The sequence below is a fragment of the Vulpes vulpes genome, chromosome 1 (assembly GCF_048418805.1).
Source record: "Vulpes vulpes isolate BD-2025 chromosome 1, VulVul3, whole genome shotgun sequence".
Classification (NCBI taxonomy): Eukaryota; Metazoa; Chordata; class Mammalia; order Carnivora; family Canidae; genus Vulpes; species Vulpes vulpes.
Window position 1 is genome coordinate 200,943,990 of NC_132780.1, and position 19,195 is coordinate 200,963,184.

Genomic DNA, 19,195 nt, shown 5'->3' on the forward strand with positions numbered 1-19,195 from the left:
AACAGCCAAGAAAGAATTCTTGAGACATCGTTGGTACAAAAAGGTGGTTTTATTAAAGCGCAGGGACAGGACCATGGGCAGAAAGAGCTGTAGTGGGGCCATGAGAGGTGGCCCATTATAGTTGGGAGGCGGTTAGGGAGAGCCTAAGTCCCTCAGTTTTGGAAGCAAGGTTTCCAGGACCTTGAGGGGCTAGCTATTGTTGGGAAGAGGTCATTTATTACCACCTAATAAAACCTGAGTCCTGAGACCCTTCAAATCTTGGGGGGTTTAGAGAAGTTTCTAGAGGAATTTTTATATGTTAGAGTAGACTCACCAGGGTCCTGGGGGTCGGGCTAGATTGCCAGTTGCCCTCAGCAGAGTATTAACATCCAGGCAGCTGAGCTCGGAGAGGAAGGTCCCTCTGCCTGTTTCAAGGACGTGTCCGTGGGCTGTAGGTGGTAAGGACGTTTAATAATTTCTCTTCTGCTTTTGTTTCCTCCATCAAAATCATTATCACAATTTAAGTGGTAAACATATACATCACCCCAGAAGTTTCCATTGTGTAAGTCCCTCCTGCTGCCTGCCCCGCACCAGATCGCACTGCCCACTCTCTGCTGCTACAGATTAGCCCTCCTCCGTGAACCAGAATTTCATACAAATGGGCTCTGTGGTGTGTGTGCCTGTTTGGTCTGGCTTCTTTCACTCAGCAAAATTATTTTGAGGAACATAGACATTGCATGTATCTATATGGGTTTTAGGTTTTCAAAATTAATCCTACCTGAGTTCCTAGATGGGAAATATTACTTCTTTGAAAACTATTAGCCTTGTTTTTTGATTTGGTTGAGAAATCCTTGAATAATTGTCTAAATACAAATCTTAGCAGATTACTACACTGAGCGGCCCTCGTGAAGGCGGGCTCCGGTGACTCGCACCGGTAAAGTACCTCTTCGTCTTCAACACTGTTCAGGCTCCTAACCAGTAGGCCATGCTCCGTATCTTAGTTACCGGAGTGTTTTCAAAGTAGAGAGTGAATGTTGAATCTTGTCTTGTGTTGTACATCTAGCGGTCATGCCATAATTACTAATTTATTTTTCTTTCCAGATCCTTTCCAGGAGTTCAGTTATGGGCGTGAGAGGTTTGCAGGGGTTCGTGGGCAGCACCTGCCCACATATATGTACAGTAGTGAACTTCAAAGAATTGGCGGAGCACCACCGAAACCAGCACCCCGGCTGTACGCCGACCATAGTGGTTGATGCCATGTGTTGTCTCAGATACTGGTATACTCCCGAATCTTGGATCTGCGGTGGCCAGTGGCGGGAATATTTTTCTTCTTTGCGGGATTTTGTTAAGACTTTTACCACTGTTGGCATCAAGTTGATATTCTTCTTTGATGGCATGGTGGAGCAGGAGAAGAGAGATGAATGGGTAAAACGAAGACTCAAGAACAATAGGGAAATTTCCAGGATTTTCCATTATATCAAATCGCACAAGGAGCAACCGGGCAGAAACATGTTCTTTATCCCATCGGGGCTGGCCATCTTTACACGATTTGCTTTGAAGGCCCTGGGTCAGGAAACTCTGTGTTCCTTACAGGAGGCTGACTATGAGGTGGCATCTTACGGCTTCCAGAATAACTGTCTTGGGATTCTTGGAGAAGACACTGACTACTTGATTTATGATACTTGTCCCTACTTTTCAATTGGTGATCTCTGCCTGGAGAGTCTCAGTACTGTCATGCTCTGTAGAAAGAAGCTCTGTGAGAGTCTGAATATCAACGTGGCAGACCTTCCTCTTCTCGCCTGCTTACTTGGCAATGACATAATCCCAGAGGGCATGTTTGAGAGCTTTCGGTACAAGTGCTTGTCTTCCTATACCTCTGTAAAGGAGAATTTTGACAAAAAAGGTAACGTTATCTTAGCTGTTGCAGACCATATATCTAAAGTTCTTCACTTGCATCAAGGTGAGAAAAAGCTAGAAGACATGTTACCTTTGGGACCAAACAAAGCTCTTTTTTATAAGGGTGTGGCATCCTATCTTTTGCCAGGACAGAAATCTCCGTGGTTTTTCCAAAAACCCAAGAGTTTAATATCTTTGGACAAGCAGGTGGTATCAATGAGTTCAGACCCTGAATCCAAGCAAGGAGTTCCAATGTGTATAGACTATGGATCCAAGCAAGGACTTCCCATGTGTACAGATCCTGAATCCAACCAGGGATTTCCCATGTGTACAGATCCTGAATCCAACCAGGGATTTCCCATGTGTACCCCTCCTGAATCCAAGCAAGCAGTTCCCATGTGCACAGACCCTGAATCCAAGCAAGGAGTTCCCATGTGCACAGACCCTGAATCCAAGCAAGGAGTTCCCATGTGCACAGACCCTGAATCCAAGCAAGAAGTCCCCATGTGTACACCTCCTGAATCCAGGCAAGGAGTTCCTATGTGCACAGACCCTGAATCCAGGCAAGGAGTTCCTGTGTGCACAGACCCTGAATCCAGGCAAGAAGTTCCTGTGTGCACAGACCCTGAATCCAGGCAAGGAGTTCCTGTGTGCACAGACCCTGAATCCAAGCAAGGAGTCTCCATGTGCACAGACCCTGAATCCAAGCAAGGAGTCCCCATGTATACAGACCCTGAATTTAAGCAAGGAATCCCCATGTATACAGATCCTGAATTTAAGCAAGGAGTCCCCATGTGTACAGATTCTAAATCCAAGCAAGGAATTCCCATTTATATAGATCCTGAATCCAGGCAAGGAGTTCCCATGTGCACAGACCCTGAAATCAAGCAAAAATTACCTCCAGGGGCAGACCCTGAATTTAAGCTAGAAGCACCCATGTGTACAAACCCTGCAATTAAAGAAGACCTGGTGAATATGGAGCCTGAAGTCAAACAAGTAACCCTGGTTTCAGACCCTGACATACTAAAGGTATGTAGATGTGCCCACCCCAACCTGGGTGTCATGATTGAAAATCTACCCATTATGGATTTGCCAGTGAATATTTATTGACTGCTTGTCGCAGTTAAGGCACCGTGGGGACACAATAGGACCCTGGCAGTGTGTTAGGAAGTATGACCGAGTGCCCTGGGAGTTCACATTATAAAGTGTGTTTGATACTCCGCATGCCTGTTGTAGAAGAGAGCTCTCGGAATTGGAAGAGAGTGAGCAGTGCGGGTTACACACAGGGAGGAGTTCCTGGAGAGCTAAAGTCCGCCAGACCTTCACGGGAGCTGCGGTTTGTAACAGGCAAATATTTGTTGCTTGGGGCTTGTGGTAGAGCAGGAGGCTGAAGCATGGGGTCTGAGGGGAGACCTGGGAGAGAGGTTGGAAAACGTGGAGTGAGGCAGACTGCGAAGATTTCTGTGCCCCGGCAGCAGGGGGGCCTTCATCCTGAAAGAGATACAGAGCCTTGGGAGGTTTTTATGGAAGGCTCCTGTTTATAAGCCCCGTTACGTGTGAGGTTCTGTGCTGGATGGGTCCCCACACAGCTCAGGTGCTCCTGACAGTGTCCCCATCTTCCATCCAGTCACACAAGGTACAAACCTGGGAATTCTCTCTCCGTGTTTTATGACTGTCCTCTCTTTGTCTTATTACTTGTACCTGTTCAGTTAGTCCCACCGCCCTAGTGTAAGCTCTTTTCTGGATTACTCAGGAATCTCTGACCACTCTTCTGCATAGACTTTTTGCCCCTTCCAATCCGCTTGTCATGTTGTGTGCAGAACTAATGCCCTTTGTTTGTGTTCCATAGCTCTCCCAGGAATAGAGACAGTCGCCTTAGACAGGCTGTGGCCTGCCATGCCCTCACCACTGCCGCCTCTCCAGGTGGCCAGTCCTTGTCTGTCATGGCCCCAGAGGTACTCTCCTGCCCCCTGGAAGCCTCCCCTGCCCCTGTGCGAGTCTTTTCTGTCACAGTTGGCTGGTCACCCGCTCAGAGATGGCCCCTGACCATCCACGGTGTGGCGCCTGTGGTGGCGCACGTCTCACGGGGATGTCCTGCTGGGGACGGTGCTGTGAGGACATGATCTTGTTTGTTTTGGTCACTGCTGAGCCCCTTTTCCTGTCACACTGTGTCTCACAGTAGTTGCTCACTGAATCTTGAAGGCGGTATTCCCTTTCTCGTGTATCTTTGGGGCCTCTTCTTTAGCGACTTCTTCCTCCCTCCTGCACGACGACATGGGTTCTCCTGTCTTGAAAAGTCTTTCACCTCTTTCTCTATTGCATACATGATAACAGATAAGCTAATTTACTAACATAAGAAATCACAGTTAAAAGTAGGATGAGATATGTAGGTTAAGAGAGTTATAGGTGAAAAAATATTAAGGGGTTAAAATTATCCTACCTGGAAGCATCTTTAAGTGCTTCATTGAAGAAAAAGAACATGAGCTTGGAGGAATTTGTCAGGAGCCGCCCCACTCCCAGACCGTGTGCCTGGCTTCAGAGGTGGTGCGTGATGTGGACCCTGGAGGCCCCGTAACAGCTTGCTGAGGGACAGGACGGGGAAAGGCACACAGAGCAAAAGTGGAGCATGCAGGGTGCCTCACTGCCTCGGTGGGGGCGGGGGGGGGTGTTCTGCTTTCAGCCGCCCAGGACTGCTGATAAGCACCAAGCAGCATCAGCCACCAACATGCACAGCACCACTCTGGGCCCTCTGCTTTTTCTGTCGTGACCTGGCCCCTGCCGGTTCCCAGCTCACACCCATTTCCCGGCTGTGTGTGGCCTCTGCCCTCTGGGCTTGGGCCCTTCACAACCCTGACTTGCATTCGCCACACCAACAGGGCCCATCCTTGGCCTTCCCTCCTGTGCTGGACACCCTAACCATCTCCTCCAGTTTCCTGCAGAGGTTCTGACAGATTGGGTCAGGTCACAGAGGGCAGCAGCGTGTGTATCATGAAAGAATTTAGGACTTAGTTTTTATTATTGATTTTTAATTTTTAAATTTTTAAAAAAGTTATTTATTTATTTGACAGAGAGAGGGCACAAGAAAACAGAGTTGTAGGCAGAGGGAGAGGGAGAAGCAGACTCCTCTCTGAGCAGGGAGCCTGATGTGGGACTCAGTCCCTGGACCCTGAGACCATGGCCTGAACCAGAGGCAGATGCCCAACCAATTGAGCCCCCCAGGCGGCCAGGACTTGGTTTTTATACACAGTGAGGAGGTATTGGATATCTTTAAGCAGGGGTGGGATGTGATCAGGTATTTGTGTCTTGAACATTGGTTATCCTGCAGAGAATGGACTCATGTGGCTGTTGCAGGAGCCAAGGTGGGGGGACAAAAGAGCTAGAATTAGGACAGTGGCAGTGCAAGTGGGGAGGAAGAAACGTTCAAAAGTAAGTCTTGCTACGGAGGTAAAGGTCCTCCTGCTATCTGGGGTGGATGTTGCCTTGACCTAAGGATGGGCGGGGAATGGTTTGACAGCAGATAGCTAGGGAAGACCCGTGTGATGCTTAGAAAATGAGCCTTGGTTTCCATTACTGGGCAGGAAACCGTCCTCTGGAAGTCATCCTACTGTACGTGGTGATGGAAACCCTCCAAGGAGAAGACTGTGTAGGAGGGAGGTTTAGGAAAAATGCACTGAGAAGGAGGGGAATGAGGCACTGTGACCCCCCGCAGAAACCCAAGGAGGCAGGTTTCAAGAATGAGGAGAGTAATCGCCAGGAGTGTCAGGTGCTGCAGAGTAAAGTAGAATTGGGGCTAGGAGGCACTTAGTAGGGTTTGGTTCCTGAGAGAGCCATTGTCCACAGGGGCCTGGGGAAGTCAGATGGCCAGGGTTTGAGGAGTACCTCAGGGGCAAAGGCCGGAGTGGGGAGTGATTGCTCCTTCAGGGAGTTTGGCAGTGGAAGAGCCATGGGTGAGGAAGAGGGAGGAGTGTGGTGGGAGGCCTGTCTGCAGGGGAGGTCGGCCATCTGGAAGGGTGGATCGCATGTCGTCTACACGACAGTTCTCCCGTTGACTAGAGTTGATGATGGCTTTGAAAACAATTGTGAGGGATCCCTGGGTGGCGCAGCGGTTTGGCGCCTGCCTTTGGCCCAGGGCGCGATCCTGGAGACCCGGGATCGAATCCCACATCAGGCTCCCAGTGCATGGAGCCTGCTTCTCCCTCTGCCTGTGTCTCTGCCTCTCTCTCTCTCTCTCTGTGACTATCATAAATAAAAATTAAAAAAAAAAGAAAGAAAGAAAGAAAACAATTGTGAAGTGTCTTCGGTTCCCTTTCCATTTTTCCTTAAAATTTGTTTGCAGTTAAGTCTTCTAGTCCTATCAGATGGGTAACCCCAATTCCAACATGTATTTCAACCCCACACAGTCCCAGAAACCCTTAGGTAGAAGGCTGTAGTGCACAGCAGTTATCCTGGGCACATACCACAGCCAGATTTCTATGTTTTGTCCATAGCAGAATATTTTAGAAAAGCAGTTACATTTTGAGAGTAAATTCTATATGGTTTCCATAATGTTGAATAAGCAGAATTATTACATTAGAATGTTTGGATGAGGTGACTGTGTTAAGGTTTTCCAAGTGTGGAGTGCTGTATGGATCTGCAGTTAAGGGCAGGGGTAGAAGGTACTTATTAGATGATTCTGATCTAATTAGTGAATTAAAATTGTAATTGTAGAAAACTTATCTGAAAAACCCCATATACACCCAGGAAGGAATGTTACATCTTAAATTCTGTACAGTTGCCAGAACTGAAGTTTTCTTGGTAGGGTGAATATAATTTATTACAACTTCCTAGATATATTTGTTAAAATACCATCTCTCTTAAAATGAAAAAAAGACTCAGAAATGGAAGAGGGAATAGGAAAATAAGTCAGAAGCTATTTTGCCTCAAAAGGATCATAGAAGTTGTAACTATAGTGTTTCTGATAGATTTAGTATCAAAAGGGGCACATGGAGAAGTAGGTCGTTGCCAGTGGTCTTCCATTAGAGTATCAAATGACAACCCTTTAAGATCTTTTTACAAGTATTTTTTAACCTTCCTGACCTTAAAGTTGCCGACTTGTCTGCCATCTTGATTTCAAGAAATTTCAGCAAGGAGATAGACAACTTATATGTGTGTAGCCTCGTGACAGTGGTGACCCTGGATCACGTGCCGAGCTCTCGTTAACCATTTGCATCGACCCATGTAGTCCTCAGGGTAGTTCTGTGAGGGTAGACCTGGTGTATATCTGGAGAGAGGGAGGAATGGAGACAGGAAGACTCAATTCTACAAAAATGAGTCAAAGTAACTAGAACTACTTAAAAGTAAACACAAATAGAACAACGGTTCTCAGAGTTTTCGGCATTCCAGGTTGTCCTAACACCACATTTTAATTTATGCCTTTTGTGCAGACTGTTTGGGTTTGAATTTTGAGTGGTGATCTAGGTAAATCGATTCCTGCAGTAATAAGAATGTTCGAAAAGACCTGTATGTAGGCTGTTACAGGCCTTCTGATCTTAGCTCCTTTTTTAATGAGAAAGTGGGATGCAGCCGAGTCTCATCGGGGCTGTGCAGCACACGGTTTTGGTCCGTAAGGAATTACTAAACAGGTGAGTGGTGACTGTGACACAGTTTCTGATCCCAGGGAGTTTGGCTTACTGGGGGAGATGAGACAAGGGAACTGCTATAGGGTAGATGAGGGATGAGCCCCATAGGCAGGGGGAGGTGAGTGGGATTGGGAGCAGAAGACAGGGTGACACTTGAAGTGGAGCCCAAGTGAGGATGGAGGAGTCAGGTGTTCTTGAGAAAGCACGAAGGTGCTCCACTGTGACTGGTTTCTAGGACGTGGACTGGTGTAATGGGAGGAGGCCACTGGAGCCTTGAATGTTAGGGTCGTCATTCAGATGCTCTGAGGAGGGTAGTGACTGGACGGGAGGTTGGTGCCGCGGAGGGGGGCTGGAGAGGGCAGACTCGGGCTAGATTTAGTTAGAGCCTTTGCTAGTGGTGCTTGTCGTCCGTTGGCAAGAGGCTGAGCTGCCGTGGAGGTCCACACGGTAAGTCTGGGCGAGGCGGCGGCGGAGGAACGGACGGGTGGCGCCTGGAAGCGAGGAGAGGCGGCAGATGCCAGCCCAGTGTCGGGAGTCTGAGGGGCAGGCACCCCATTTCTGAGAGCCTGGAAACACTGGCTTGGGAGAGAAAGGTGTTGATTTTTTCTCTTTGAAGGTAACTGCTTTGTCGTCACGGAGAAAGCATCTGTGTTTGAATTTTGAACAGGTTGCTCGAGCACATCACGTCCAGGCCGAGAGCTACCTGGTGTACAACATCATGAGCAGCGGGGAGATTGAATGCAGTAACACGCTGGAGGACGCCCTCGACCAAGCCCTGCCCAGCCAGGCTTTCGTCTACCGCCCGGTGCGGCAGCGCGTTTACTCCCTCCTGCTGGGGGACGGCGGAGGTGAGCGGGCTGCTCTCAGCAGCAGTGCTGTTTGGACTGGGATTCTGAGAAACAGGCCAAAGGAAGGAGAATGCATTCTTTTAGGACATGGATACAATTAAAAAGGGTTGTGTTTCTCCGTAAAATCTGTAATTGAGAAGACCACTCACATCTGTAGGACGTTAAGGGTAAACGCCGTGGGACATCTCTAATTAGCAAACAGTTGATCAGTATTCATTACAAGAAGAGTGCATTGTTTTTATAAAATGTTATATTTTATTCCCTAAAAGGATTTGTGTTTTTTAAAAATATGTGAAAATGCTTTCCTCCTGCAGGGGTGTAGGGCATGTTTATTATTAGAAGACAATGTCTACTTATTCTTCAAAATGTGATTTTCATAAAATAATTCCATAAAATCTAGTACATCGTATTTTAAAGTATAAACAGTTTTCCTTTGGAGTATTTAGGTTTTTCCCATCTCTGTTTTCCTGGTACAGTAGTAGCAAGAGTGTAGGGGGAAACACAAGAGGACTGTCAGTGGTGAGAGCAGGACAGTTGTGGCGGCCTTGGTGCCAGGTAGACATTAGGCCCCTACTGCTTCCTTTCAGAGGCTTTGGGGGCATTGGGCATGGGGAGGAGCACTTCATAGTAGGGACTAGTGACGTGTCACCTGGGTAGTTCCCTCCTCTGAGGTCCTGCTCACCCGAGACACTGGTCTCACTGGAGACGGAAGCAGTAAGGTCCTGGGGAGAGGGGGTGTGTGGTCCTTCGGCCTAAACTCCATCCCTGTGACTGCATTAGTCCGGAGAGTGGGCACGTCCGTAGCCCTGCGGGGGCTGAGGGATCGTCGGGTTGCCGTGCTGCCCTTACTCTGTGCTGGCAGGGTTCTTGGAACCCAGGTTCTGTGAGATCCCCGCCTGCCCGCTCGTCCTGCCTTTCCCGCGTGTGCTGTCAGCCCAGGGGTGTACGTGCCCCGAGGAAGACAGGAGGAAGGTGTTTACACTAAATGAAAAGCAGAAACCAAAGGACTTATGGAGTAAACTTTGCAACCAGATATTGTTTAATTTTTTTTCTATTTCTTTTTCTTGTGTGTTTTCTCTTCATATTCTTTCTTAACATGAGTGTTTTATTTTTTTTTTTTTTAAGATTTTATTTATTTTCTCATGAGAGACAGAGAGGCAGAGACACAGGCAGAGGGAGAAGCAGGCTCCCTGCGGGGAGCCCAATGGAGACTGGATCCCGGGGCCCCTGGTCACTTGCTGGGCTGAAGGCAGACGCTCAACCACTGAGCCCCCCAGGCGTCCCAGCATAAGTGATTTCACATTGATTCTAATGATCAAAAAAAGATCTCTTACTCATGAAAACATTTTCACGTTGTAGAATATTTGCCTGGAATTGTTTTTAGAGTACTTTATTAAAGGAGATTGAAATATATAAACTTTACTATCTTAAATTGCATACTTTGTTAATGCAATTTATCTGCAGCCCCGTTGGTAACCTGATTACTTAACCACCGTAACAGGAAAAATTACTGAAATTGAACTTGTCTTCACGATTGATCTTTTTCAGTTTTTTGGCTTTCTGTGTGACGTTTACATTCTTAGGGTGTAAGAAGAGAAAATGCTGCTGTCGCAGGTTTGCTTGTGGTGGTGAGGAGGCATACTCCGCGCTGCTTGCGTGCCTCAGCTCGTGATCCCGCATGTCCCTGAATCTGATGGACGTTTACAGCTGCTGCTGACACCAGCGCGGCGGCAGGGTGCATAGGGCTGTCAGGTTTTCCCCCGATTTCCATTTGACGCAGCCTGAGTTCCTGAGAGAGGAATGTGGGAATCTGCAGGCGTTGTGCTGGACGCTTTCATTTATTCCCTCAGCTCTGTGAGCTTTGCTGCACGTGTGTCTGAAGTTCCACCGTTAGGTGCGTACACAGTGAGGTGGTTTTGTCTCGTAATGAATTGACCCTTTTCGTGTGATGAAATTTCTCTTTAAAGAGAAAGCTGATGATAGTCCTCATCTAGAAGTTTGGCATTAATATATGCGCTCTGGTTTTCTTTCTTTCTTTTTTTTTTTTTTTTTTTTTTAAGATTTTATTTATTTACTCAGAGAGAGAGAGAGGCAGAGGGAGAAGCAGAGGGAGAAGCAGGCTCCATGCAGGGAGCCCAACTTGGGACTCGACCCCGGGTCTCCAGGATCAGGCCTTGGGCCGAAGGTGGCGCTAAACCACTGGGCCACCCGGGCTGTCCGCACTCTGGTTTTCTTAGGATCATGGTGTGCATGGCATATCTTTTCCGTCCTTTAGCTTTTAAACTGTTTCTTTATACTTCATGTACATCTCTTTTAAGTAGCGTATCTGGTTTGACAGTCTTTCTTTTCTTTCTTTCTTTCTTTCATTTATTTATTTATTTATTTAATTTTTCTCCCCCTCAAGCCTCCACTGTGGGGCTTGAACTCACAACCTTGAGATCAAGACTGGAGCTGACAGCCAGAGTCAGACACTTAACTGGCTGAGCCACCCAGGGCCTCTGGTAATTTTTCTTTTTAATGAGAGTCTTTACATCATTTACATTCAGTGTAATTATTGACATGATTGGGTTTAAGTCTTGCATTTTGCCCTTTGCTGTCTTTTTCCCTTATTTTCTCCCTTTCTGACTTCTGGACTAATCAAATAATTTTTAGTATTTTGTTTTATGTCCTCTTTTGGATTATTAGATATACCTGTTTTGCTGTGGTTTTCTTAGTGGTTACTTGACGGTTAATAACGTACATTTAAGCTTCACAGTTTGCCTTCTCTTACAACCACATTGTGTGTGATGTAAAAACCTCACAGCTGTCAACTTTTGTCTTCCCATCATTTTTGCTATTGTTGCTTTATGTCTCTTGTATATTTTTAAACTTATTTTGAAATAATCATACACTCAAGGGGGTTGGCAAAAATAGTAACAGACTTTGATGTACCCTTGTCCCAGGTTCCCTCACAGATGGTATCAGAGCCAGGAGATTAACATTGCTGCAGCCTTATTAACTAGACTGCAGGTCTTGAGTTGTGTGCGTTCTGTTCTGTGTCCAGATGCAGAAGTGGTCCATCCCCAGAAGGCGCTCTCTCATGCGGCCCCTTTCTGCTGCCCTCTGGCCCCATCTCCTGTTCACACTAGTTTGTCCTTGGTCTCTTGAATCTTGTTTTTTTGTTTTTTGTTTTTTTTTTAATTTATGATAGTCACAGAGAGAGAGAGAGAGGCAGAGACACAGGCAGAGGGAGAAGCAGGCTCCATGCACCGGGAGCCTGATGTGGGATTCAATCCTGGGTCTCCAGGATCACGCCCTGGGCCAAAGGTAGGCACCAAACTGCTGCGCCACCCAGGGATCCCCTTGAATCTTGGTTTTTGCAGGAATGTTACATAAATGTTCGGTCGTTACACGTAGTGTGCAGTCTTTTGAGATTATGCATACCTTTAAAACCCCATAATATGGGATCCCTGGGTGGCGCAGCGGTTTGGCGCCTGCCTTTGGCCCAGGGCGCGATCCTGGAGACCCGGGATCGAATCCCACATCAGGCTCCCAGTGCATGGAGCTTGCTTCTCCTTCTGCCTGTGTCTCTGCCTCTCTCTCTCTCTGTAACTATCATAAATAAATAAATTTAAAAAAAAAAAACCCATAATATGATTCTTGTGTTTGCTTTAAACCAGTGGCCGGCAAACGTGTTCTGTGAAGGGCCAGGTGTGATAAATATTTTAGGCTTTGAGAGCCCCCTCTAGTCCTGTAACAGACACAGCTTTGCTGCTGTGTGCAGACGTGACCGTCTGTCCCCTGAGGAGTACAGCTGTGTTTCAATAAAGATTAATCTACTTGTCCTATGTCACAAAATTTGAATTTTATATATTCTTCCTGTGTCACAATATTCTTTGTTTGATAATTTTCCAGTCATTTAAAATAATGTGAAAAGCATTACAGCTTTCGGACTGAAAGAACCCAAGTCAGATGTGGCCCACTGGCTATCTTACCATTGTCCAACCCTTATCCTAAACAGTCAGTGGCTTTTAGAGGAGGTTACAGATGAGAAGTCTTTCAAGTGCATCGATTTGAAGAGACGGCGCTCTCCATCCCTTTGTGGAGATCCACGTGTCCTTTAGTATCATCTTTCTTTAAGAGAACTTGCTTTTACATCTCTTACGGTGCTTATTTTATTTCCTGACAATATCTTTATTCAGATGTGTAATTCTGCTATATATGGAATCTCAGGTGCTGTGAAGATGCTGTTACTTGTCCCTGGTGTCGTGGCCCCTCTGACTGTCGTTCCCTGCCTACAGCAAGCATGCTACCCTCTGGCTGGCTGGCCATCAGGTTTTGTGAAGCGCTGGTTTTCAGCAGTTTGTTGAAGCCAAGCTTGGGAGTGATACACTGCGTTTATTCTGCTTGAGATTCTTGAGCTTCTTGGATCAGTGGGTTTACATTTCCTCTCAAATTTGGGGAAAACAAAGAATGTGATTTCACCAAGCGCTGTCTCCTGGGTCTCTTGCTTCTGCTCTCACTCTGGACCCCCAGCTGCAGGCTTGATTTGTTGTTCACGATGCCCATTACACTCCAAGTCTTGCTTTTCCGCCTCTTTTCTCTGCTGCAATTTGGGTAGTTCCTGTTGCTCTTATTTCAAGTTTACTGAGCCTTTCTTCCGCAGCATCTAATCTGCTACTAACCCATCTAATCTGCTACTAAATGAAATGTCCATTTCACATACTGTGTTTTTCAGCTGTTTTTTTTTGTTTTTTTTTTTTTTGTCTTTCTCCCCCAGCCCCATGTCTTCATGCTTGCCTTTAGGTCCTTGAACTTCTGCACAGCACAGTCCTAGTCCACTCAGTCCATCAGCTCATCACTGCTGGGCCTGGGGCTGCTGGTGGACTTCTGAAGGGCCTTGCCTTGTGTTCCGTCAGGCAGTCAACATACCTGATCCCTTCAGGGCTTGCCTCAAGCTTCATTAGGCTGCGTCCATGGGGCCTTTAACTGTAGCGGCTGCGCCCCTGCCCTTCAGGACTCAGACACTGGAGGTCTGAGGCAGAAGGCATAAGCACTGACTTGAACGCTGGTGCTTCAGTCCCTGATGATGGGTGCAGTGGAGAGCTGGTCTGGCCGGCGATGTTGGCGGGTTGGCCGGCAGCACCCCTACACGTACTTTGTCTAGTTGAATGTGTGCTATATGGAAGGCCCTGAAATGGGGAGAGACCCTGCAGTCGTGCCACTCGCAGCCCACTCTGCCTTCATGACGATTAATTTACTTCAGATTCTAACTTTGTGTCCTAGTGAAAGTCTTAGCTTACGTCACTGTGAAGCCTTGTAAATTTCAGGAAATAGAAAAGAAACTAGGAGGATGCCAAAGGCAAAGCCTGCCCTGTTCTCCTTTACGTCTGTGCAGTCAGCAGGGCAGGGGAAGGGCCGTGCACACAGGCGGCTGTCCGCGGCTGGGCCAGGGCGTGCTGTCCTCCTGCTGCCCCAGTGACACTGTGGGAACACGCGGCTGCAGGAGGCTGGTGGGTAGCATGGGGCGGTCCGGGTGGATGGCGCCTTCACAAAGCACCGATGGGCCATCAGCTCATGAAGATCCTAGGTATGTGTAAAAAAGTATGTGTGGGGAATTTTTAAATTTTTTTCAGGACTAAGGCCACATATAAATTATACCAGCACCATAAAAATATTACAGACCTGTAAGGACAGATATTTTTCTAGAAAAGCCTGAGGGTTGGTTGTTCACCTTGAAAATCCCAGTAATTGAGAGGTGGTGATTGCTTCTCGTCAGTCCCCCTTGCCTGCTGCCGCCCCTGCAGGCCAGGTGACAGTGGTCAGCATAAGCTACGTGGCGTCTCCGTGGGCAGGGGCCTGCATGTGTGCACATTTCACAGCTCTGCTCGCCGGGAAAGTGTCCTCGTTACACGTAGAGGACTGTACAGAGTGGGTCGGTGTGTCTGTGTGTGTCCTCTGGGAATAGCAGAAGACCACGTTTGATTATGTCCGTTTTCCATTTTCTGTATAAAATGTCACCGCTTGAAGGGAGTTAAACTAGCAAAGCACTTTTCTTAACTTCTTTACCCCTTTGAACATAGAGCCTAACAAACTGAAAGTTTGAGTGAGAAAATCAGCCTTTCCTTTTAGGCATTGCCAAACTCAGTTTTCCTCTTCTCTTTTTCTTGATTTTTAGGCATTTAAGAAGATTATTTCATTCTAATTCAGTCAGACCAAATTGTTGCAACCATTTCTGCTATAGTTTCAAAGTGCATGCCAGATTAAGACCTCTGAAATTTTGTTTTTCTTATTTAGGCAGTTTTATTTTTAATTTTTTAAGTTTTTAATTGAATTATGCTTGACATGCAAGATTATATTCATTTTAGGTGTACAACATGGTGACTCAACATTTGTATGAATTACAAAATACTCACCTATTAAGTGTGGTCACTGTCTATCATCATACAAAATTAGTCCAGTATTACTGTGTTCTGTATGCTGTACATTCATCCCCGTTTCCTCTTAATCCCCTTCCCCTGATTTCATCCATCACCCCATCCCCCTGTCTCTGGCAACCACCACTTTCTTCTCTGTATTTATGAGTCTGTTTCTCTTTGTTCACTTGTTTTGTTTTTAGATTCTACATATAAGTGAAATTATAAGGTATTTGTCTTTGTCTTGATTATTTTACTTAGCATGGGGCCCTCTAGGTCCATCCACGTTGTTGCAAAATTTTGTCCTTTTTATGGCCGTGTGTGTATGTGTGTGTGTTATGTGTGTGTATCCAGCTCTATCCGTTCATCAGTCGATGGACACGGGCTGCTTCCACATCGTGGCTATTGTAGGTAGAGCTGCAACAAACCTAAGGGTGCGTATGTCTTTTCAAATTCGTGTTTTCATTTTCTTTGGGTAAATGCCCAGAAATGAAATTACTGTATCACATGGTAGTTGTATTTTTAACTTCTTGAGGAACCTCCATACTGTTTTGCAGAGTGGCTGCACCAGCTTGCGTTCCCACCAGCAGTGCACAGGGCTCCCTTTTCTCTGCATCCAGTTGTCCTGTGTTGATCTTAGGCATTCTGACCGGTGTGAGGTGACCTCTCATGGTGGCTTGGTTTGCATTTCCCTGGTGATGACTGATGTGGAGCATATTTTCACGTGTCTGTTGAACATGTGTAAGTCTTCTTTGGAAAACATCTCCATTCAGTTCCTCTGCCCACTTTTAAATCAGATTGTTTGGTTTTTTAGTGTTGAGTTGCATAAATTCTTTATATATTTTGGATACTGATGCCTTGTTGGATACATCACTTATAAATATTTTCTTTCATTCAGTAGGTTGCCTTTTGGCTTTGTTGACTGTTGCCTTCACTGGGGAGAGGCTTTTTAGTTTGATGAAGTCCCAGTGGTTCATTTTTGCTTTTGTTGCCTCAGGAGACAAATCCAAAAAAATATTGCTCAGACCAATGTCTAAAGAGTTTATTGCCTCTGTTTTCTTTAAGGAGGTTTATAGAAAAACCTTTGAAATTATGTAGGCCGAACTCTAGGATTTTTCAGTAATACCTGTTTAAGAGGATCTCAGGTAACACGTTGCGTCTAGCCCTGGATTTTGGAAGGACTGGGGAGTTTAACTGTGTCTGTAGGAGCAGTAATTTGGATTAAAAGTGAAAATGCTATCATCTGAATAGTTACGTTTGGAAAAGTCATTATCCAGACTGTAAAGCTTATTAATCTTTGTAGATGTTGACACATCCCCACCTGCCCGCTCGCTCGTCCTGCCTTTCCCGCCTGTGCTGTCAGCCCAGAGGCATACGTGCCCCGAGGAAGACAGGAGGAAGATGTTTACACTAATTGAAAAGCAGAAACAAAAGGACCTATGGAATAAACTTTGCGACCAGATACTGTTTAAATAATTTTTTTCTTTTTCTTACGTGTTTTCTCTTCATATTCTTTCTTTCTTTTTTTTTTTTTTTTTTAATTTTATTTATTTTCTCATGAGAGACACAGAGAGAGGCAGAGACACAGGCAGAGGGAGAAGCAGGCCCCATGCTGGGGGCCCAGTGGGGACTCCATCCCAGGACCCCGGGGTCACGCCCTGGGCCCGAGGCAGGTGCCGCACCGCTGACCCCCAGGCGTCCGCTCTCTAGGTCTTATTGGAGATCCACCTGCTGTCTAATAAATGGTACCGGTGCCCATCATGACGCTGCCACCTTCTTACAGGACTGAGAAGTAAAGCTCTGAGAAGCCAGCCCTAAGCTCCAGTGTTTGGAGGTTTAGAACAGTTCCAGATGAAAGATGGGATAAAGTGTGGTTGTATAAACGTTTCAGTAATCTCCCAAGGAGATGGCGGGCTGACTGGAGTGAGGTACTGAACCTCACGAGGTCTGACTTCGGGTGAGAGAGTTCTCTCCTTTCAGAACGAGCAACTTAAAATACCATTCACTCCGTTGACTTTTTTAGTATAATGAATACCTAGGCCAAGAGGATTACATCCGGGGGAGGGGGGGGTGAACAGCTATAAGAATACTGCTCAGAATTTTCTTTTTTTCCTTTTTCTTTTTGTATGTGTGAAATTTGGGTAATTTGAATGTATTTGTTGAGCTTAGAGTTAGCCGGCCTCGTGCTGGGGACTGAGGCCGTGAAGAGGTCTCCGTTCTGGACCAGGAGCTCAGTCGGGGGGCCAGTGAGGGGAGCAAGTAGGCAGGTGCGGTGTCGGCCAGAGAGCCACGGTTGATGGCACAGACGTCTGGGCGTGGGGGGCGCGGGCCAGGGTGGGTGGAGGGAAGCAGGTCTGGGCCAAGGAGGTGAGAGAAGGCACGGGGAGTTTCAGGATGCACGGAATTCCTGCTGAGGAGCAGGACGTGAGCCACAAGCCAGGTTCCCGGGGGGCCCGGCCACAGACTCAGGAGCCCTCCAAGTCCCTGCGCAGGTCTCGGGGAGAGTCCTGGGGCAAATGGTGTGCGGCGGTGGGGCCTGGGGAGCTCCGTGGGCTCCCAGTCTGAACTCACATGCTGGTGCCATGGGCTGCTCTTGCGGGATCTCAATTAGGACCAGCAGCCTGGTCAAATTTTCATTGTCAAAAAGCAAAAACTACACAGCCTGCATTGACACGGAGAGGCGTGGGATGGGGTGAGTGAAGATGGTCTGAGCAGGGCTGGGCCCAGGTGAGGTAGGAAGCCAGGTCCCCAGGGGCCAGGGGACAGCCTTGAGGGCCCTGGGGGAGGGGAGGCAGGGGTTGGGGTCCTGCAGAGACAACAGCATGGTGGCCCCGAGCTAGGTGAGCACGTCGTGCAGGAAAGCCACCTTCCACCTTCGCTCATGGGAGAACGGAAGACAGACTGAATTTTCAATAGCAGTTAATCCAACCTACAGAAGTGGCTTTGTTGTAGATGATTGCTACTAGCTTTTTGAATTACCTAATGTAATAATAGTCTCGAGAGTCACACAGAGGAGTGGATTGAAGACGAGAAAGGGCTGTCCTTCTCCCTAGCTGCTGTGTGGAGCAGTGTGGGGCCCCAGGAGGGGAGGACGTCGTAGGGGCCATCTGGGTGGTGATCTCCGCCCCAGGTGTATTTCCCAGGTCATCCTGCCGGCTCCCCCACCCCAGAGGTCATTGCTCTTGTTGAAGTGAGACCGGAGGGTAGGGGGCCCACTCCCGGATGCCCGAGGTCCCTCTTGGTGGCCTTGGATGTTATCCTGTTATCCTGGTGACGAATGTTGGTACTCGCGCGCATCCACTGATCCAGCTGTCTTTACTCAGATGGCACCGGCACCTGCCCCACCGTCAAGGAGTGGTTCGTGTACTCCGGGAACCCACTGAGGCACCCGGACCTCGTCAGGCCTCTGCAGATGAACATTCCAGGTACAGACAGCTTTGGTTTAAATAAGTCACTGATTTGTGCAGCATGCGACGCAAGCCCAATAATGGGGCCTCTGTGGAAACATTTTTCCAGAATTGCACATATGCTAACCTTCATTTCATCCCTGGGCCCACAGGGGGGTATTTGTGTGATGACGTTCTAAAGCGGCAGAGGGATGGGCGTCGCATGGATGGACTGGTCTCCTGGTCGGGGTCTGACAGCAGGACACCCAGAGCGGCCCAGCCCTGGGGCTGCGGGGGGCTGAGTGCTTGCGGCCTGATCCCCAGGTCCCAGTACCCGGGCGCGCTCAGCAAGTATCTGCCACATTAACAGGGTTGGATGCTCGATATTCTGCTTGAAATCAGCTCTTGCCTTCCTCCTACTACGGGAAGTATGTTTTGATGGAAAGGAAGATAAAGATAAAGGAAGGTTATTTCAGCTGGAAAAATAAGGTGTCTCTTCATGAGTGTTCCCTTAAAACCTGTAATGGGAGGGAAAGAAAAACAAGGCTCACCTGAACACCAGCTGAAGTCCTTTCTTCCTGCGAGCTCTTAGTACCAGAGGAAAGTCGAGAATCCATGGGTGGGGGGTAGCGTCCTACAGGCAGGCAGGTTAAAGAAGGTGACCGTGCTGAGGGTTTATTTTTAGGGTTCCCTGCCATTGTTTCACAGAACAAGTGTTTTTCCAAAACTTTGATACTCCATTTTTGTGTCAGATGCTCTTGTGCCACTGCCGTTCCCATCATGCAGGCCTGTAGTTTTCCTAATAAGGGCATGAGCGCTGCTAAATAATTTTCTTAAAAATGGAATTGTATTGGGAGGGAAGGTGAGGAGAGTTACTATAGGGAATATTTCCTCAGCCAATAACATATTCAAACCTAAAAAGGTATTTATCAAAAAAGAAAAAAAACAAAGATAAATTGACATCTGTTTTTAGAGCAAGAGCTATTTTTAAAGGATACCCGGAATAATTTTTCAGAAATGTTTTATTATGTATATAATTTCCATCTTATTGTATCTTTCCAAAAATAATATGA

At 47.1% G+C, this 19,195-nt stretch overlaps 1 protein-coding gene across 16 annotated transcripts in view; it reads left to right on the plus strand.

The window, feature by feature from the left end:
* Positions 1-19,195, plus strand: part of FAM120B (family with sequence similarity 120 member B) — a 91,098-nt gene that overhangs the window by 17,458 nt on the left and 54,445 nt on the right. For 12 of the 16 annotated variants that reach the window (XM_072739602.1, XM_072739555.1, XM_072739591.1 and 9 more), the window contains 3 exons: positions 1,081-2,904; positions 8,161-8,341; positions 18,060-18,161. In XM_072739602.1, the coding sequence (XP_072595703.1) occupies positions 1,102-2,904; positions 8,161-8,341; positions 18,060-18,161 (2,086 nt within the window). In that variant the 5' untranslated portion in view covers positions 1,081-1,101. The remainder of the gene's footprint in view (positions 1-1,080; positions 2,905-8,160; positions 8,342-18,059; positions 18,162-19,195) is intronic. The other 4 variants (XM_072739580.1, XM_072739566.1, XM_072739560.1 and 1 more) reach the window with 1 other exon arrangement.